Genomic DNA, 22,500 nt, shown 5'->3' with positions numbered 1-22,500 from the left:
TGATGAAACTATTTGCAGGGCAACAATAGAGACACAGACATAGAGAACAGATATGTGGATGTGGAGGGTAGGATTAATTGAGAGTAGCATTGAAACATATACATTACCATATATAAAATTAGATAGCCAGTGGAAATTTTTTGTATGACCCATGGAGCTCAAACCTGGTGCTCTGTGACAACCTAGTGGGATGGGATGGGGTGGAAGGTGGGAGGAAGGGTCAGGAAGGAGGGGACATATGTGTACCTATGGCTGATACATGTTGATGTATGGATAAAACCAACACAATATTGTAAAGCCATTACAAGCTCTGAAAAAATGAATGATTCTCATCTGTGATTTTTTTTTTAAAACTACTTCTATCAAAAGAAAAGAGACATTTACTTGTCTTCAAGGTTTGCAAAATATACTCAAACTTTTTGGTCTTAGGACCATTTTATACACTTAAATTATTGAGGACACCAAGGAGCTTTTGTTTATGTGGATTATATCTAACAATATTTTACCATATTATAAGCTAAAGCTGAGAAATTTTAAAAATATTCATTTGTTATATCATTTTTAAAAATAAAGATAAACCAATTATATCATAATAAAATAGCATGTTAATGGAATATAATTATATTTCCCAAATGTATAAAATTTTCAGAAGAATGCCATTATGTTACATCTTTGTAAATCAATTTAATGACTGGATCAATAGAAGGCAGTGGGATTCTCATATCTGCTGCTGCATTCAATCTCTTGTGATAGTAGGCATCAAGTATTTTCTGGAAAATCACTGTACATATGTGACAGAATGAGAATGAAAATAGAAAATAATGTCCTAGCATTGCTATGAAAATGGTTTTGACCTCATACATTCTTCTGAAAGGTCTTGGGACCTGGGACCACACCTTGAGGACTGCTGCCTAATAGCATACATACCCTCATCTTCCTCTTCCCTGGATCCCCTCTTCCCTGAAATACATGGGAATATAACCAAGTTCTCCATAGCCCAAGACCAATCTAACCTGTGTTCATTAATTCTCTGCCCCCAAAAAAGATTTAGATGGTAGTTGGGCAAACTGATTGGGTTCTTCTCTGTCACTGATCGTGAGTGTGGGTGTGAGCGTCTGTGGCCCTGGGTAAGTCATTTCACATCCCTAAACTTTGACATTTTCATATGTAAAAGAAGGCTATTTGCATTAGGCCAGAGTTTTCTACCAGAGGTATGGGGATAACTGGAGAATTACTTCAAGGAGACTGGGGGCCCAGATGTCCATAACTATTCTGAATTGGATATAACATATTCATATTGCAATTTTTTAAATGTAGGTAGGAATTAGTTGCTCTCATGATGCTAATTAGCAATATGTTTTAAATTAAGAGATCTGTTTACCTCAGTGGCTTTTAGTCATGGTCTGTTTTCTCAATTAATAGACATAAGTTTAACTGTTAACATGAAGAGGGCAACAACCTCATTTGGCGCTAAGGCTAGAAGGAGGTCTTCCTTGAGAACCGCTGCGAACTATTTTACTAGCTGTGACATGAAATAATTGTCCTCTCTTATTCTGATTCTGTCACAAAAATACTGTGGCAGGTTGCATTTTCCACTACAACGTCCACATGCTTTTTTATGCATTATGATTTTGCCACACCCCGACCAAGACATGGAGTCATTTTCCTCCCCTCGACTCTGGGCAGCCTTATGACTCACTTGTAACCAACAGAAGCAGCAGAAGGGCTAACGCATGACTTTCAAGGCTAGGTCAGAAAAGGCCATGCACACCACAGTGTTTTCATGTCAGTGCTACTTTCTCAGTCCGTCCTACCATCTCCTTCCCCTGCTGTGTACAGCAGAAACTAACACGACACTGTAAAGCAGTTATCCTCGAAATAAAAAATTAAAAAAAGGAAAGACCACATGGCTTTCAGTGGCTTCTCATGGAATGATATCTCAAGGTAGCCACCATATAGAAAATGTGATAAACCTAAGACCACCATGAAGGCACTCCGACTGACCAACCTGGTGGAGCCCAGGCTTCCAGCAATCCTATGTGCCAAGCATGCAAGTAAAGCTCTTCCACCAGCTGAATATAACTGAATGACCTCTTTTTAACTTTATTATTTATTTTTGACTATGCTAGGTCTTCGTTGCTGGGCACATGCTTCCTCTAGTTGCAGCTAGCAGGGGCTACTCTCTAGTTATGGTGGGCAGACTTCTCAGGCAGTAGCTTATCATGTTGTGGAGCACAAGCTCTAGGGTACATGGGTTTCTGTAGCTGTGGTTCACAGCTCTAGAGTTCAGGCTCCACAATTGTGGTGCATGGGCTTAGTTGCCCCACAGAATGTGGAATCTTCTTAGACAAGGGATTGAACCCACATCCCCTGCGTTGGCAGGTGAATTGGGAACAATTGGGAACAATTCAACAAGGGAAGTCCCTAACTGAGTGACTTCTGTCAATGTCATAAGTAACAGAAGAATTGCCCAGTTGAACCCTGCCTGAATTTCCGACCCTCAAAATGATGACATATAAAAAAGTAGCTGTTACTCAGTCACCGGGTTTTGAGGTAGTTTGTGACACAGCAATAAATAACCAGACAGCAGTGTCTTGGTGCAAATCGTCAGGCCTTGCTGAGCCTCTGTTTCCTGAAGAGGTTGTGTGAGCTGATCATCATGGTATCATCTTGCTCCTCATCTCTACAATCTCTATCCATCTGAGACCATTCCCCTCCTAGTCCACATTGGAGCAATGGCTTCTACTTTGTTATGAACAGGGCCCACTCCTCTCTGGGTGGCTGAGTCTGGGAAAGACCCCACCTCATTATAGAGGACCTGGGGTCTGTGGCTCCAGGGCATTGGGGTCTCAGTAATGAGCAATCTACACAGTCCAAGGTGGGCACAGCCATCGAGAACCATGGCAGGTGTGGAAGGGGATCTTTCAGTTCAGTGAGCAAGTGCTCATTTGGATGAAGGGAAACTGCTTATACACCTTAGAGCTGATGGGCCCACTGACAAACCCCATGTCCTCTTGCTCTGTAACATAAATCAGTTGGGGTGCACGACTAAGTGGAAAGAAGTCATGAGAAGCCATGAAGTGAGTAGTTTAAAACTGCTACACATTGACCCAGGGGCTTATAATGTCCCCAGGCAAGATACTACAAAGGAGTCTGGTGAATTATTCTGAAACTTGAAGGTGATAGAGAGAAAGAGCCTGATAAGCACAGGAAGTGAGTGGTAAGATCTTACACTCCATTGACACCATTGCACTCTATAGTTCCCAGTACCTCATTCAGCTAATGTCAAAAGGTGACAGTGTGTGAAAGTGTCACACAATCCACTCAGGATAACAAGAAAATCCAACTATAATTTCTTCTTAAGAACAAAGTCTTTCCTATTATTCCAAGGCAGAATGGATTGCCCTTTTCGGGATACTCTGATTTTGTATCATCCTCTTATAGCTTTAGTATCATTTTGTCATTTGTTGTTTAAATTGATGTGTCACTTGGATGGTGAATTACAGGTTTTGGATATAAGAATGGTTCCAGGGATGCCCATTTGCCACCAACAGATGCATGACAAGCACACAACAAAGGTTTGGTAAATGAATGATGGAGGAGTGAATAAATGAACAGATAGGAGAGTGAATTAATGAACACATAATTAGGCTGAGTACTCTTTGTGTGTGAAAATGAACTATGCCAGGATATGAGCTGCTGCTTAATACTATGGGGAGCTATGAAAAAACTTTTTCCTTTTTCTGTCTAACGCCTACAAGCAATTGTTTGAAAAAGTAGCACCATATCCCCAAATCACCTCTTTAGTTGTATGCTAGGAAAATGGAGCCCTCTGTGAATACACTGGTGGATATGATGTTATGGTTGGAGAGGAGACATTTTTTTAAAGGGGTGGAGTCTATAGGATTTTTTCTGTATATACAAGACTAACATGGCCTGTGACTGCATGGAAGTTGTGAGATATAACCAAAAGAGTACAGATGGAAGTCAGGCTGACCGGGGACTGAGTCCTCAGAGTTACCACCAACTAGCACTTTGGCACGGCTTTGCAGACCTCCCACTTAGGGAATGTAACTGAGTGCTTTTGTACTCTGAAATCCAGTCCTGCCCTCATTCCAAGGCCAGGCTGCACACGGCTGCTTCTAGCCATTGCTGCATGTGTAGGGGCTATAAAGGCACTCATGGGAGACACACAGGACTCCTTGCTGACTTTGTAGAACCTTCCTTAGACTACGTGGTGTTGCAGAAACTGCCACCTCTTTCCCTCTCTTCTTTACTTGTATTCAGACTTATTGTGGTCTGTCAGCTCTCCTAGATTTCCTTCTTGTGTTCCCTACACAGGCATTTTTCTTAATAAAATCCTTCTTGCATCATTAACTCTTTCTTGGTGTCTATTTCTTGATTATTTGGACTAACACATGGAATGACTTTAGACAATTACTTCATCTTTCAATCTGTTACTTCACCTGTAAAACAGATTTAATATACCTGTTACAAGGGTGCCATAAGAATGATTAACTGTGATCATGCTTGAAAGGCTCTTAACCCCATGCCTGCAAATATGATGCTTAAAAAATGCCATTTTTCTTCCCTTTCCCATCTTCTTTTTTCCTTTGAAAAGTTCCTAGCAATGGGTTTAAATCACATTCACCTATGCCATGTGACCTGTAGCATTTGGGAACAAATGAAGTCTTAGTGTAACAAAATTGTTTTAATTATAAATTAAATTAATTATAATTATTAATTATAAACTTAATTATAAAATTGTTTTAATTATAGTCCTTCCTTCTTCTCATTAACTGCCTCTCAATTGGGAGGAAGTCTTACTTTCCATCCTCTCTGAAATCATTGATCTGTTTAATAATGTGAGTTGAAAGGGAAAAAATAGCTGTGAGGGGAAATCTTATTAAGCTTTGTGTGCTAGCTTTATTACTTTCTTCAATAAGGTTGATGCCAAACACTTTACCTTATCATCCAGTTTCCGTGCATTGAAGGCAAGTTCCACATAGTCATCATTACCAGATAATTCCTCAGCAATCACCTAAAAGAAAAAAAGCATTCATCAGACGCAGTGGCAGTTGGACCACTCAACCCAGGGATTCATGAACGATTTAGCTCGTGTTTGATCCAAAAATCAACAAAGACTGACACCTGGCATGGAGTTTCCCATAATCCAGTGAATGTGGCACAGCATCTCCAGGTGTACAAGGGAACTCCCTAGAACAGACCACAGGAGATAAGTAGACCTCACTGGTGCTGAGAATGAGAACATGAAATATGGGGTGTAGGCTGGAAGAAGAAGTTTTAGAGGAGTAATTAGGAAGAGCTTCTCCTTCAAAGGCCACACAGCACTGAACAGCATGTCCATAAATAATTATATATATTTTCTTCTTTGGGAAGTGACCAAAAAACGAGGAGCAGGCAACAATATTTCTCCACTGCTTTCAACCAGACCCACAAAGAATTGTGAAATAAACTGGTCTGTATGGCCCTTCCAGACCAGAGGTTATAAGATTATCAAAGAAAGTTCTAATTGTAATGCTTTAAAAAAGACTGTTCCTGGGCTTTTTGAGATGGGGGGGGGGGGGGGGAGAAAGAGAACAAGGATCTAAACCCTTAACTTCAAAGAACAGAATTCTTGACAACAACTTTGACATAAGCAAAGAGATAATAGTATCTAAAAGCCTGTTTCATAAAAAGATCACTTCCTAATATTGAATAATGACTCTTAAAACCTTAAAGCAGAAATTGATGGGAAAAGAAGGAGAAAAACAATGACAACAACCAAATATAGGACCAATGTGGTTGCATACAGGTTAAACTGCTTCTAAGTCATGTTAAGACTTCACTATGCATTCAGAGGCCATAGTGCCTCTGACCTTGTGGACACCCTTATCAAAGTTATTATGTGAAGACATTGAGTTTTAATTCAATTTTATCTCCATTCTATCTGAGCTAAACTGTTTCATTATGAGTTGCACTCATCTGTTCTGAGTACACATTGGTAGCCTCTGGAAATTTTTATTTTATGCATAAAATTAAAGCTAAAAGAGCTATCTAAAGAGGGAAGGACCCCTCCAAAGGTGTAAGCACCTGAGGAGTAGAGAACATGGGTCCAGACAAAACTCAAAAACTCAAGTTTTACAGCAAAAACTCAAGAATGACTTGATAAACCAGGAATGATCATATTTAGGTTGTTCATTTGATTCTCTTTTGTCCTTTAATGCCTCTTACACTCCACTTGAGCTATGGTCTTCAACTATCCTGTGTTACAGACACCTTTGTAAAGATGATGAAAGTTATGACTTTCATCTGCAAAGCCTAGAAAAATTTGCACTTATTTTCAAGTGTTTTCCAGAAGCTATGGAAGTTGTTCTGACCCAAGGATCCAAAATCAAGAGTAGTTTTTAAATATTTAAAATTAGGAAGGATATTGAGTTTTTATGGGCTGTGTAGAGAAAGGAAATTCCCAATACTTCTTAGCGAAAATGTGGGCTGATGAGCTTTTGTTTTCCTGGGAAGGGACTGTGGCAGATCTCATAACTGGGTTCACCATCCCAAGTCTTTTCTAGGACTGTGGGCTTTGGGTGTGAGATTTTTAGAGCACTAGTGGCATCGTCAAAGACCATTTGAACCACTTGTTCATGATTGAAAATGGTATTAAAGAAATAGATCTGATATGACTGCTCATTTAAAATGCCCAAACCAACAAACTCAGCTAAGTTCTTGTGAGAACAGTCGTAACTTTCACCAGTAGAAATAAAATATTTTAAAATTCTTCCTTAAAAAATGGCTTAATTTTTTTTTTAATGAATCAGTCAGTTTTGAGTTAAAAAGGAATGTTCAAAGAACTTAGGTTTTCCTCCTAAGGCAATTTGCCTTGCAAGGAACTCAAATTCTTCTGGCACTTTTTAAACCTATTATTATTTTTTGCCCACACAACTAAATGGTTAGACTACTTTATCTTTCTCAAGAACTTCGATACAAGATGCCAAAGTTTTAAATCTTGGAGTTCATCTTGAACATTGTATGTTTTAGTTAGAAATACTTCCAGTTTTGCCCAAGAGAATATTCTGTAACAACAGAAATGTTCTGTAATCTGCACTGTCCAGTATATGGATCTACTGAGCATTTGATACGTGGCCAGTGTAAGGAATGACTATTTGCTCTTATTTAATTTTAAATAATTTTAAGTTGAAAAAATCACATGGCTACCAAATAGAGCAATGCAGCTCCAAACTATCATATTAAAAAGAAGAGTTAAATGCTGGGCTCTCTGATCATTGGGCAACAGACCAAACCTTGGACTAAATGCTATTAGATGTTTTTTCTCAAGAAACTGAGAAGCTGGGATAGGTAGTTTTGATAATTTGAAAATGCCAGACAATTCCATGTTCTTACTATGATCAATAACTTCTTTCTTTGTTCCCTGCTAAAACCTACATTTAAATATAGAAGTGCTTAGTTGAAGTGAATGGCCTCACTTTCAAATCCTTTTTCCTACAGTGAAAAGGTCAAAATTGTATTATTAGGAAGGAGAAAGATTGAAAAAAAAGAGGTGACTGGTATAGCTGAGCAGTTATGGGATCAACCCCTAACATCCAGAGGGTCAGCTTCCCATGAGGCTGGGTTAGACCAGCAGGCTCCATCTGGGCACCTGAGCAGGTAGCTGCTGAGGGAGGGCTCACCGTGATGGAAGATTTCCCTGCCGTGTTCCCGTGCTTCAGTAAGGATTTGGACAGCTTTCTCTGGGAAACAATCTGTATGAAGGAAACACAAGGTGGAGATTATAGTCATATACTTGCAGGTATGCACTTCAGTATTTTTCTTACAGAATTCTACAGTTACAGTTCTCCTTGAAATTAAGACATCAATGTCCACTTATTTTCCAAGGTTCTTCCACAAACCTCTGCTAAATACAGGTCATTCTCTCCTTTCCTCTTACAGTCTGAGCTGTGTGAGTGAAGGATTATGGATAATTTAGTCACTTAGGAGGTGGCTTAATCATTGGTGAGACATTTATATTAAAATTAGACAAAACATGTTGGGTATGTAAATTAAGATAAAGGAGATGAAATTTCAGAATGATTTCAAATTAGCACTAAAACCTCTGTGCAGAGTGGGGGTTGGGGTGAGGGGAGGAAAGAAACTCAAGGTCAAAATCTGTATCTATAACCTCTAGAGTTCTATTTTTAATATATTCATTATGAAGCTATAAAGTAAGTCATCAGGAGACTGATGTTCAGACAAGCCAAAAGGAGTAATTGGAGTCCTCTCCACAACTCAGTGTCAACTAAAAGAATCAGTCCACTGGCAGTTATTCTCATTAGAACCCACCCTATCTTGTTTTCTTGAACAAGAAAACAAGACTAGAACCCACCCTCTTGTTTTCTTTTTTGGAAGAGAAAGATGGCAAGGCACTGAGGCCCAGATGTACCCAGTGATTCCTAAAGGAAACAAGGCTTAAAAGACTTGAGTGAAAGCCATGCTCTCAGGAGGGGGAAGTCCCCAGTTGCTGGTGGTGCTTTCTATCTGCAACGGCCCCAGTGATCCTTGCTTCCTGGAGTTCTTGCCTTTGTGTAATTCCCTCTCCTGAGTGTTGGGTGGATCCAGTGATTTGCTTCTAGTATACAGAATACCACAAAAGTGACAGGCTATCACTTCGAAGATTAGTTTCTGAAATCACCGTGACTTCTTTCTTGCTCACCATCTCTCTTTCTCTATCTTAGAGTCTTTGCTCTGGGGAATGCAGGCTGCTAGGTTATGAAGAGCCCTCTAAGAGCAGCCCGCATGACCAGGAATTTATGTCCCCACTCAATAGCCAGTGAGAACCAGAAGCTGATCTGCAGCCACATAGGTAAGCAAGGAGTAGGTCCTCCCTACAGATGAGCTTTGATATAACTGTACCTTGACAATAGCCTGTGAGAAGCACTGGTCCAGAGGACCATTGCTGCAACTCCTGACACACAAAAACTGTGAGATAATAAACATTTGTTTTTAAGCTTTCAAGTTTTGGGGTAATCTTTGATGCAGGAATTGGTAAAAGTACACATAAGATAGGGAAGGAGATCACTGTGAAAAGTGGGGGCATAACCTTATTCTCTGAAATCCTTATTTTGTCTCTGTGTTAGAGCAATATCAGGAGTGTGCTAATATCCGATGCAAAAAAGTTCAGAGAACTTCCCTAGGCCAAGCAGATTGAAATATCCTAATGTTCAGTTTGCTATCCTCTGAAGAGGAAGGAGTGTTTCTGTAAAAAATCACCACTGATGATGATGATGATGATGACATCAAGGAAAACAATGGGAGCTCCCATGTAAGAACACAGATTATGTGGCAGATGCCTTATTCCAAAAATAATTATTTAGCCCCTATTGTGTGACAAACTTGGTGCCAAGCCCCAAGAATAGAGTGGTAAGCAAAGTCAAATACAATCTCTGACCTCATGGAGCTTACATTTTTAGTAGAGGACATAGCAATAAACCAGGGCTTCCCAGGCGATGCTAGTGGTAAATAACCTGCCAATGCAGGAGGCGTAAGAGATGAGGGTTTGATCCCTGGGTCGGGAAGATCGCCTGGAAGAGGAAACAGCAACCCTCTCTAGTATTCTTGCCTAGAGAATCCCATGGACAGAGGAATCTGGCAGACTACTGTCCAAGGGGTCACAAAGAGTCGGACATGACTGAAGCGACTCAGCACAAGCACAAGTAACAAACCAAATGGTCAAACAAATATAACTTGTCACAAAGGAGAGATGTACTGGCCATGGTGGGGATGATGAATGGGATAATTGAAGGTGAACCATTTATAAATCTCTGGCAACAGGCCAGGTGAGAGGGAACAGTGACTGTGGAGATGGAGGGAAAAGACTGGATCTATGAGATAAATATAAAATAGTCAAAATTTGGAAGTGGATTGAATATGGAGAGAGTGGAAGGCATCCCAAAGGCATCATTGAATCAGACAGAAATGCCCTTCATTGAGTTGAGTCAACGAAGAGGATATTAAGTTGGAAGGCAAAGAACAAAGTTTGAGGCAGAAAACACACTGGAGTAAGTTGATGAAGAGAAAAAGAGGAAGGGAATGAATAAGAAGATAATTCTTTCAGTAAGTTTTGCTATAAAGTGAAGAAGAGAGAATAGACCCTGAGGGGAAGGAAAAATTCACTAAGGTTTTTGTCTTAGTGGTCACTTTGTTGCTAATGTTACAGCCCTACAAATTTGGTATTATTAGTTTCTTTTGATAGAGGAGCAAAGTTGGACACAGAGAGTTTAAGTAACCCTCCTAAGGTTATAGAGATAAGAGGGAATGTAGCTGGGATTTGAACCTGGGTCTGACTCCAGAAACTGATCTCCAGTTACATTATGACTGGTAAGGAAACTCCTAAAAGAGATTCAGAAAATGTTCACAGTGGGGTTTGTACTACATGTGTTTGCCTTTTAAGCCCTAGATCTCATGTTAGTGCTTAAGTCTCAATGTTTAAGCATGGAGAAGATGGTAATGAAATAATTAAGTTAAAACTTAAGAATGAAGTAATCTAAAGGCACTGGTTTTGGTTGAGCTCACTGTGGCATAATGACTAAGAACGTAGGTCTTCCATTGTAAATATGTAACATATTTTCTTTATCCACTCATCTATTGATGGTATATATGCATATATATATATATATATATATATTAATATATATAATGGAATATTACTCAGCCATAAAAAGGAATTAAATTGGGTCATTTGTAGTGATCTAGATGGACCTAGAATCTGTCATATGGAGTGAAATAAGTCAGAAAGAGTAAAAACAAATATTAACACACACATATAGAACCTAGAATAATGATTCAGATGAAACTATTTGCAGCTTAGGAGTAGAGACAGATGTAGAGATTGGACATGTGTACACAGGGTGGGAAAGAGAGAGTGGGATGAACTTAGAGTAGCACTGACATATATACACTATCATGTTCAAAATAGTTAGTGGGAAGCTGCTATATAATACAGAGAGCTCAGCTCAGTGTTCTGTGATGACCTAGAGGTGTGGGATATGGGGATAGTGTGGGAGGGAGGCTCAAGAGGGAGGGAATATATGTGTACATATAGCTGATTCACTTTGTTATACAGCACAAACTAATAAAACATTGTAAAACAATTATATTCCAAAAAAAAAAAGAACATAGGATTTTTATGTATAGCTGTCAATAAAATGACATGAAAAATTCAGATGATGAAGGAATCGGCTTTGCTTCCCAAAGTTAATTTTGAACCCAAACTCCTCACCTTTCCCACCCTATCATTAGAATGTTTCAATGTTTTTAGTCTTATTGACAAAATCATCATCCCCCTTACCTCATTCCCAGATTATCACTCATTGTAGAAAAGCTACCATTTCCTAGAATAATGTAGACATTATTTTTTAAACTTGAAATAAACCAAAGCACAGAACACAAACAGTAAAACAACATTAGGAAGACTTTCTCTCCAGGAATTTTTAAGTAGGGGGGTAGAGGGGAAGACACACCAATAGACGACAAAACAAAAATCATTGATAAGAAGTAGTCAGGTCAATATCTGTCTAAAGAAAGGTAATATTATTCCCTGTTTCCAAATAAATCTGGTCTCAGGAATACTTTGGTCAGGACTTCCCTGTAGTCCAATGCTTAAAAATCCACCTTGCAAAGCAAGGGATGCAGGTTCAATTCCTGGTTGGGGAACTAAGATCTCACATGTCACGGAGCAACTAAATTCAGATGCTGCAACTACTAAGCCCATGCACTCCAGAGGCCATGCACGAGAACTAGAGAATCTGTGTGCCTCAATGAAAGAGCACACATGAAGCAACAAAGAACCCATGTGATGCAACTAAGATATGACATGATAAATTTCAAAAAATAATTTGGTCCAGTGTTATTGTGTTCCATCCGCATTTGTTACCCATTCCAATAGCTGCAAATGACCCCAACAATTCTCTCAGCACTGAGATGATCCATGCAATGGATTACCACATGTTGGTAGATTGCCTTTACAGATTGTGTCTTCCAAGATCCACAGTCTCTTCAAGGAAGACCAACTATGGTCTTAGGTCTCTCTTCTCACTCTTACTTAGCCAGTAAGTCAGTTCAGTAACTCAGTCCTGTCTGGCTCTTTGTGACCATTTGGACTGCAGCACACCAGGCTTCCCTGTCCATAACCAACTCCCACAGTTTACTCACCCTCATGTCCATCAAGTCGGTGATACCATGCAACCATCTCATCCTCTGTCATCCCCTTATCCTTCTGCCATCAATCTTTCCCAACATCAGAGTCAATTCCAGTGAGTCACTTCTTCACATCAGGTGGACAAAGTATTGGAATTTCAGCTTCAGTATCAGTCCTTCCAGTGAATATTCAGGACTGATTTCCTTTAGGATTGACTGGTTGTATCTGCTTGCAGAAGACTCTCAAGAGTCTTCTCCAAAACCACAGTTCAAAAGCATCAATTCTTCGGCACTCAGCTTTCTTTATAGTCCAACTCACATCCATACATGACCACTGGAAAAACCATAGCTTTGACTAGATGGACCTTTATTGGCAAAGTAATGTCTCTGCTTTTTAATATGCTGCCTAGGTTGGTCATAGCTTTTCTTCCAAGGAGCAAGCGTCTTTTATTTTTATTTATTTATTTATTTATTTTTTTTGCTTTGAGAGCTCTCATTTTAATAAACAGTTTTTAGCACTGAGGCAAGGATATAAAACCTTAGAATAAAGTCATTTTTTAGAATAGATGTTATACCTAAAATAAGTGTTTTCTTTTTTTTTATTTATTTTTATTAGTTGGAGGCTAATTACTTTACATCATTGCAGTCTTTTAATTTCATGACTGCAGTCACCATCTACAGTGATTTTGGAGCCCAAGAAAATAAAGTCTGTCACTGTTTCCCCATCTATTTGCCATGAAGTGATGGGACCGGATGCCATGATCTTAGTTTTCTGAATGCTGAGTTTTAAGCCAACATTTTCATTCTCCTCTTTCACTTTCATCAAGAGGCTCTTTAGTTCTTCTTCACTTTCTGCCATAAGGGTGGTGTCATCTGCATATCTGAGGTTATTGATTTTTCTCCCGGCAACCTTGATTCCATCTTGTGCTTCATCCAGCCCAGTATTTCCCATGATGTACTCTATGTATAGGTTAAATAAGCAGGGTGACATTATACAGCCTTGACGTACTCCTTTCCCAATTTGAAACCAGCCTGTTGTTCCATGTCCAGTTCTAACTGTTACTTCATGACCTGCATCATATTTCTCAGGAGGCAGGTCGGATGGTCTGGTATTCTCATCTCTTTCAGAATTTTCCACAGTTTGTTGTGATCCACACAGTCAAAGGCTTTGGCATATTTAATAAAGCAGAAGTAGATGTTTTTCTGGAACTCTCTTGCTTTTTCAGTGATCCAACGGATGTTGGCAATTTGATCTCTGGTTCCTCAACCTTTTCTAAATCTAGCTTGAACATTTGGAAGTTCACAGTTCATGTACAGTTGAAACCTGGCTTGGAGAATTTTGAGCATTACTTTGCTAGCCTGTGAGATAAGTGCAACAGTGTAGTAGCTTGAACATTATTTGGTATTGTCTTTCTTTGGGACTGGAATGAAAACGGATCTTTTCCAATACTGTGGTCACTGCTGAGTTTTCCAAATTTGCTGGTATATTGAGTGCAGAACTTTTACAGCATCATCTTTTAGGATTTGAAAGAGCTCAACTGGAATTCCATCACCTCCACAAGCTTCATTTGTAGTGATGCTTCCTAACGTCCACTAACTTTTGCATTCAAGGATGTCTGGCTCTAGGTGAGTGATCACACCATCATGGTTATCTGGGTTATGAAGATCTTTTTTGGGTCTGGGTCAGAAATTCTTCTGTGTATTCTTGCCACCTCTTCTTACTATCTTCTGCTTCTGTTAGGTCCATACCATTTCTGTCCTTTATTGTGCCAATCACTGCATGAAATGTTCCCTTGGTGGCTCTAATTTTCTTGAAGAGATTTCTAGTCTTTCCCAGTCTATTGTTTTCCTCTATTTCTTTGCATTGATCACTGAGGAAGACTTTCTTGTCTCTCCTTTCTATTCTTTGGAACTCTGCATTCAAATGGGTATATCTTTCCTGTTTTCCTTTGCCTTTAACTTCTCTTCTTTTCTCATCTATTTGTAAGGCCTCCTCAGACAATCATTTTGCCTTTCTTTTTCTTAGAGATGGTCTTGATAACTGTCTACCATCCACTGTCATGAACCTCCATCCATAGATCATCAGGTACTCTGTTTGTCAGATCTAATCCCTTGAATCTATTTCTCACTTCCTCTGTATAGTCGTAAGTCATTTGATTTAGGTCATACCTGAATATTCCAGTGGTTTTCCCTACTTCCTTCAATTTAAGTCTGAATTTGGCAGTAAGGAGTTCATGATCTGAGTCACAGTCAGCTCCCAGTCTTGTTTTTGCTGACTGTATAGAGCTTCTAAAACTTTGGTTGCAAAGAATATAATCAATCTGATTTTGGTGTTGACCATCTGGTGATGTCCATGTGTGGAGTCTTCTCTTGTGTTGTTGGAAGAGGGTGTTTGCTAGGACCAGTGTGTTCTCTTGGCAAAACGCTGTTAGCCTTTCCCCTGCTTCATTTTGCACTCCAAGGCCAAATTTGCCTTTTATTCCAGGTATCTCTTGCCTTCCTACTTTTGCATTCCAGTTCCCTATAATGAAATGGATATCTTTTTTTTGGTGTTAGTTCTAGAAGGTCTTGTAGGCCTTCACAGAATCATTCAGCTTCAGCGTCTTCAGCATTACTGGTTGGGGAATAGACTTGGATTATTGTTCTACTGAATGATTTGCCTTGGAAATGAACAGAGATCATTACATCGTTTTTGAGATTGCATCCAAGTACTGCATTTTGGACTCTTTTGTTGACTCTGACTATGAAGGCTACTCCATTTCTTCGAAGGGATTCTTGCCCATAGTAGTATATATAATGGTCATCTGAGTTAAATTCGCTGATTCCAGTCCATTTTAGTTAACTAATTCCTAAAATGTCGATGTTCACTCTTGCTATGTCCTGTTTGACCACTTCCAATTTGCCTTGATTCATGGACCTAACAATCCAGGTTCCTACGGGTATTGCTCTTTACAGCATCAGACTTTACTTCCAACACCAGTCACATCCACAACTGGGTGTTGTTTTTTCTTTGGCTCTGTCTCTTCATTCTTTCTGGAGTTATTTCTCCACTGATCTCCCATAGCATAGGGCACCTACTGACCTGGGGAGTTCATCTTTCAGTGTCCTATCTTTTTGTCTTTTCATGCTGTTCATGGGGTTCTCAAGGCAAGAATACTGAAATGGTTTGCCATTCACTTCTCCAGTGGACCATGTTTTGTCAAAACTGTCCACTATGACCCGTCCATTTTGGATGGTCCTATGCAGCCTGGCTAATAGTTTCACTGAGTTAGACAAGGCTGTGGTCTATGTGATCAGTTTGGTTAGTTTTCTGTGATTGTGGTTTTCATTCTGTCTACCCTCTGATGTATAAGGGTAAGAGGCTTATGGAAGCTTCCTGATGGGAGAGACTGACTGAGGGGGAAACTGGGTCTTTTTCTGATGGGCTGGGCTATGCTCAGTAAATCTTTAATCCAATTTTCTGTTGATGGGCTGGGATGTGTTCCCTCACTGTTGTTTGACCTGAGGCCAAATTATGATGGAGGTACCTCCTTCAAAAGGTCCCATGCATGCACTGCCGAACTCAGTGCCCCCGACCCTGGAGCAGGACACCGTTGACCCATGCCTCTGCCGGAGACTCCTGGACACTCATGGGCAAGTCTGGGTCTGTCTCTTGTGGGGTCACTGCCGCTTTCTCTTGGGTCCTGATGCACACAAGGTTCTATTTGTGCCTTTTAAGAGTCTGTTTCCCCAGTCTGTGGCATTCTTTTCAGGCCCTACCAATGGAAATGTTAGCATTTCTAAGTAAGTTCTTCTTCTCCTGCAAGAACTCCAAAACAACAGCTTGCTGCTGAACAACCGTCTGCTAGAGATCTGCGACTCAACGGTGGGATTAATGATGACGTCCTCTAAGAGGGCTTATGTCATACTGAAGTCTGCTGCAACTAGAGCCCCTACCCCTGCGTCAGGCCACTGCTGACCCGAACCCTCACAGGAAACACTCAAACAGTTCTGGCTCAGTCTCTGTGGGGTCTCTGGTTCCTGGTGCACACAAGGTTGGTTTGAACCCTCTGAGAGTCTCTGGTGGGTAAGGGGTTTGTTTAATTCTAAATATGGTTTCACCCTTCCTACCATCATGCTGGGGGTTCTCCTTTGCCCTTGGACATGGAGTATCATTTTTTGGTGGGATCCAACATTCTCTAGTAGACAGTTGTTCAGCAGCGAGTTGTTGGTTTGGAGTTCTCGCAGGAGAAGAAGAAGAACTTATTTTGAAATGCCAACATTTCCATTAGTAGGGCCTGAAAAGAATGCTACCATGTACCACCTCCTGCCTTTTATGAATGCTAGGAAGACAAGCAATATCCTAGAAAATATTCCTTCTTAAGAAATGGGCTTTGGGTACATAAGTGGCTAATCAAGCAGGTATTCAAACAAACATATTTTACAGTTCCAGGCCTCCATCTTAGCTCCAAAAAAAGAATAACAATTAAGTCTCAAATCTCTCATTGTAATAATGATTGACAATGAGTTCCCATCGGCATTGCCATTTTTGGGCATTTGGGCAAGAACAGTAGGATAGCCAGCTGGAGCAGTGATCTTTGAAGAAAAGCCTATTCGTGCCAATCCCCATCTCACGCAGGCTTTGTTGCAACTGAAGCAACTGCATCAGACTGAAGAAAAACCTTTTCTCTTGTCAGAGGATGAGGGGATTTGAATGACAAGGACTCACCCTTGTCCCAGCTGACATTGATGCCAATAAATAGGCAGTATTTAGCACTGGGCTGAACAGGATACACTTGCCAGAAGTCCTCTCATTTGATTCTTCTCACCCTAGAGTGGGATCGCAGCTGCAATCCTGAGAAAGGTGAAGTATAGGGGGACCAAACACTCTTATTAGGAAAGTCAGATCAGAGGGACATTACCACTGTTAAGTCTCTGATCTGCATTCATACATGAATCTATGGAGGAAATGCTTCTCTCCTTCTGAAGTGAACAGTATTCTAACAGCAGGTATCCTCATTTTTTAGGCAAGTCCACTGTTTCACTCAGATAAATGGAAAAAAATCCAGGTGAATAAAAAATATTTTGGTCAATATTTTAACATGTATATTTAGCTGGATTTGCATACAAAGGCTTTCAAAGCAGTCATTTTGGGGACTAGACAGTTGTTTTTCATGAGCTCCTTTTACTGAAAATATCTCCAGATCATTTCTGGAAATTTCTCTAGGAATTTATTGCAAAACAAACATTTATTGAACATCTTTTCTGTGCTGGATGCTGCTCTGAGACAACAGAGGTGGACAGATGAGAACATATTTACAATATAGGACAATCACATTTCTGTTAACCAGAACTGAGAATGCCCAAAGCATGTGTTGGCTTCCCCAGTGGCTTTACTACTCTCAGGTAAAAAAGAATCTTCCTGTCAATGCTGGATACATGGGTTCAATCCCTGGATCAGGAAGATCCCCTGGAGATGGAAATGGCAACCCACTCCAGTGTTCTTAACTGGAAAATCCCATGGACAGAGGAGCCTGGCGGGCTACAGTTCATGGGGTTGCAAAAGAATCAGACACAACTTAGTGACTAAACAATAGCAACAGCAAAGCATGTGTCAGAGAACATTCATCCCTTAAAAGGTAAGTAAATATTGTATGAGAAAGTCTTTGTGTAGATAAGTCTGGAAATCATACGATTAGAAAAAAGCTTGACATCTTAACTGCAGGACATCAACAGAGCTCTAGTTTTGAATCACCCTGAGCACAGCCATGGTAGAATTATTCTTTATACTTTTTTGGCCCCAGAACCTTTTGTCAAGGAGCATCCCTGATGCTCTGTAAAGTAGCAGTTACTACTCCCATCACTACAGTGTATAACCAAGCATTCCTGATGGCTCCTATAGCAACAGAAGGGGACAGTCCCAGGTCCCCTCAGGCTGGATTCTTGCAGGGCTGGCTGGGCTCCCAACATCCCAACAAATGCTGACATCGGCATCTCTTTGACTGCAGGTTCCCCTGGAGTCTGTGTCCACTGTCCACTGGTTAAGAAAGCTGCAAGTGGAGGGGATTAACACCCTTGGGAGCAGACAGAAACATCCCAGCTCCTTTCGCCCAGGTATGGGGGTAACTCTGTGGTGTTTGCTCTGCACAGAAGCTGAGTTTCTCCAGTGGATGGAGCTCCAGTTACTCCCAGTAGTGATTCCTTAGACATCACAGCCTTTGCTTTATTGACTCCTCCTCCTTTCCTGTCACTTCTCTACTCCCTTTCTAGGATTTCTCTTACTTTTCAAATAATCTTTTTTCAATGCTTGTCTGCTTCTGGGAGACACTACTGACAATCTACTCTGTCAGATAATGTGTTGAGTGTTTCACATACATGATCTCATTTACTGTCATTTAATGAGCAAAATATTAAATCCGCCTGCAATGCAGGAAACCCCAGTTCGATTCCTGGGTTGGGAAGATCCCCTGGAGGAGGACATGGCAACCCATTCCAGTCTTCTTGCCTGGAGAATCCCCATTGACAAAGGAGCCTGGCATGTTATAGTCTATGGGGTCGCAAAGAGTTGGACATAACTGAGCAACTCAGCACAATGCACAAAACTCTCTCTTGCCCAGAGAAACAGGGATGAGAGAAGCCAGACTTTGAGAAATTAGGGTGTTTATCTAAGGTCACAGAGCATTATGGACTGAATTGTTTCCCTTCCCACAATGTATTTGAAGACAGGGCCTATAATGGAGATAACTGAAGTTAAATGAGGTCATAAGTGTGGGGCCCTAATCCAATAGGACTAGTGTTCTTATAAAAGAGAACGATATATTAGAAGTCCCTCTTTCTCTGTCTCTCTCTATGTATATGCACAGAGGAAAAGGTTCATGAGGAGACCATGAGAAGGCAGGAGGCTTCACCATGAATTCACCCTGCTGTCACCTTGATCTTGGAATTCCAGCCTCCAGAAATATGATAAATAAATTGCAGTTATTGAAGTCACTAGTGTGTGATATTTTGTTATGGCAGTTCTAACAGACTAACACACAAAGCTATAAGATTTGAGGCCAAGGTTTGCTCCTTCACTGAGCATCCTATTTATTGAGTATCTATCATGTGCTGGATATTGAGAATAACATGATGGCACAAGGCAGGCACACACAGCCCTCCAGAGATAGCAACACAAAACACGTGTCAAATTCCGACTCTGCAAGGAGAAGCAATGCTGTGCCATGAGAGGAGGCTCACCTGAAGAAGGTCAGGTGAGGCACTTTTGAAGAAGTTGCTCCTGACCTGAAGGCTCATGGATGACAACTGAGGAGTCAAAGAGGAGAGGGAATGGTAGCTACCAAGGCCATGTATGAGTATGAGGATCAGGGTGAATATATGAGGCCAGAAAGAAGACTTTTCCTTTATTTCTACAGACCAGGTTCCTGGCAGTGTTGTCCTCTGACTGACACTAGGTACATTAGCAATGTTGGCTGGGGTAGGTTAAAAATGACCCCCTAAAGATATCCATGGGCTTCCCAAGTGGCTCAGTAGTAAAGAATCTGCCTGCCAATGCAGGAGATGTGGATTCGATCCCTAGGTCTGGAATATCCCCTGGAAGAGGAAGTGGCAACCTACTCTAGTATTTTTGCCTGGAAAATCCCAAGGACAGAGGAGACTGGTGCTACAGTCTAGGGTGTCACAAAGAGTCAGACACGACTAAACACAAAGATATCCATATGTAAAATCACTGAAACCTGTGTGCATTACCTTATATGGCAAAAAAGTCATTATAAATGTAATTAAGTTAAGGATCTTAAAGACTGGAGATAATCCTGGATTATCTGGGTGGACTCTAAATATAATCTAGAGAATCAGAAGGAGATATGATAACATACACTTAGAAAGGACGGAAATATGAAGACAGAACAGAGGAATATTTGAAGATGATGGACAAGGCAAGGAATGGATTCTCCCCTAAAGCCTTCATAAGGAGCATGGCCCTGCTTACACCCTGATTTTGGACTTCTTCCCCCAGAATTGTGAGAGAATAAATTTGTTGTTTCAAGCCACCAAGCTTGTAATCATTTGTAACAGTAAACAGGGAACTAATACTGACCTAGCCCATAACCATGTTCAAAGTCCCAGGAAAAGATGTGATGATGGCTTTGATGATGACTGATTTTAGGGAAATCCCTACCTTCTCATTTCCCTCCCAAGACTGCTGGGCAATAGAACTTCACCTAGTAGACATCAGACTTGCTAAGATAAATATGCCTGAAGGCCCTAGCCTTGACATTCTTCCTCCCTTTTCTGGTCACCTGGCTTCCACAACTGACCCAGAGGAGCCACAATCCTATCTGAGCACAGAATAATGCCTGAGAAGCTTGGCATCTTGTATGCACTACCAGTAAAGGGAAACTTTACCACTGTTTTAAAGATCACTTCAAAATAGCCTTTGAAGAGCTATGCTTTTTCTTATGCTGTTCCCTCTCTCCTCAATTGGCAAATTTTATTCATTTTTATGATCTTCATTAGGAGCTTGGAGTGGTTGCTATGATAGGAGGGATGCAGAGTCACCTGTAGGAGAGAGAATTATTCCTTCTCCCCTCTCTTGTCCTCCCCTCCTCATCCTAGCTGGCTACTATCCAGCTGCAGCAGCATTGCCTGCATGGCTAGAAAGGCAGACTTCCAAGGCCCACTGCAGACCTACTGAGCCAGAATCTTCATTTTGATGAGGTCGCCAGGTGACCTGCATGTACATTAAAAGTGATAAGCACTGAGCTAGAAGTGAGAATTACATGTCGACATTTCATATCAAAGTTCAGTACAGTATGATCAGATTTAAAGGATTTTTAGAAAAGTGTTTAAAAATGAATCCATTCAGCTGATTTAGACTTTGATTAAGAGTAAAGTTGTAGTAGCTTAGAAGCTTTCTCATATATTCAGGAGAGAGAATGGCAACACATGTGTGCATGCACGTATTACATAAACTCAGTCTGGTCCCCAGCTCCCCAGTGGAGACCTACTGGGACCAGCCCAGCAAGAAAGATTTCAAGTGACAGGCGTGATGGGTAATCTGCTCATTTGGGCTTCCTGTCTCCAGCTTTCTATTAAGCAGTGTTCTAATAACTTCCAGTGTAATTACAGGCTTTTACCCTTTCTCTGACTTCATTAGTAAGGGATGGAGAGATGTTCAGAGAAGGATTTAAGGACTGCCTGTGTATTCTGCATCTTTGCCTCCTCATCACCAATGATCTGGCCCAGAGGCCATCTGCCCACCCCAAGCTGAGGAATACCACATGGCGATCAGGAGAAAGAGGAAGAGCTTCATCTCCAAGCAGCCGTTGCCCAGGGGAGGGCCCTGTGTCAGGTCAAGGGCACAAAGCAGCTTTGCAGCCATCCTCACCTTTGGCAGGGGGTGACTCATTGTCACTGAGGTTGGCAAGTAGGTACTAGTAGTCTACAGGAAGAGAAGGATGGGAGAAATCCCTGGACTACTTTTAAGTGAAGGATGCAAATTCCAACTTTCAGGTTATTAGATCAAGTATTTTTATTATCAGTTAACAGGTGAAGAGACCGGAAGCTCAGAGATAATTAAGTCACACAACTGTCAAAGTGTAATAATCCTACTGCAGGAAGAGCACTTAATGTGAGCCAGCCACTGTTCTGTAGTGACTTAAGTGTATTGATTAATTTAATTCTCACAACAGCCCTATAAGTAAGTATTATGCCCATTTGCAGATAAGAAAACAAAGTATAAAGAGTGTATTGGTGTGCTAGGGCTGCTATAACAAATTACCACAAATTGACATAAAAAAACAGAACCATCTTCTCTCATGGCTTTAAGGGCAGAGTTTGAAATCAAGGTGCCTGTGGGGGCCATGCTCCCTCCAGGGCCTCTGAAGGCGATTTCTATTTCTTGTCCCTGTTCCAGAGTCTGGTGCCTGCCGCTGTCCCCTGGCCTGTGCTGCATCACTGCACCTCCTTTCTGTGGCCTTCTCCTGTCTGTGGGCATCCTCTGTGGTTCCTTTGTATAGACACGTGTCATCGGACTTATCCCACATGGATAACCCAGGATGACCTCTGCATCTTGCTAACCCTTACTTAACTAGATCTGCAGAGACTCTTTGTCCAAATAAGGTCATATTCACAGACCGCAGGGTTGAGGATGCAGACATATTTTGGGGGTGGCCACAATGCAGCCCACTATAGAGAGGCTAGGTGACTTGCTCAAGGTTCCACAGCCAGAGATTTGAATCCAGTCAGTCCAGCCAGAGTCCATCCCTTCTCTGCTGCCTCCTGGAAATGACAGAGGCTAGACTTGATCCTGCACTGAACTCTGCCAGATGTACT

At 41.0% G+C, this 22,500-nt stretch overlaps 1 protein-coding gene across 3 annotated transcripts in view; it reads right to left on the bottom strand.

The window, feature by feature from the left end:
- CPNE4 (copine 4) overlaps positions 1-22,500 on the bottom strand; it is a 689,746-nt gene that overhangs the window by 170,463 nt on the left and 496,783 nt on the right. For all 3 annotated transcript variants that reach the window (XM_070466753.1, XM_070466751.1, XM_070466752.1), the window contains 2 exons: positions 7,689-7,760; positions 4,967-5,041 (listed from right to left, as the gene is read on the bottom strand). In XM_070466753.1, coding sequence (XP_070322854.1) covers positions 4,967-5,041; positions 7,689-7,760 — 147 coding nt within the window. The remainder of the gene's footprint in view (positions 1-4,966; positions 5,042-7,688; positions 7,761-22,500) is intronic.

This window comes from Odocoileus virginianus, chromosome 4 (assembly GCF_023699985.2).
Source record: "Odocoileus virginianus isolate 20LAN1187 ecotype Illinois chromosome 4, Ovbor_1.2, whole genome shotgun sequence".
Classification (NCBI taxonomy): Eukaryota; Metazoa; Chordata; class Mammalia; order Artiodactyla; family Cervidae; genus Odocoileus; species Odocoileus virginianus.
Note: the sequence above shows the minus strand (reverse complement) of the source record. Positions and strands in the feature narration are given on the sequence as shown.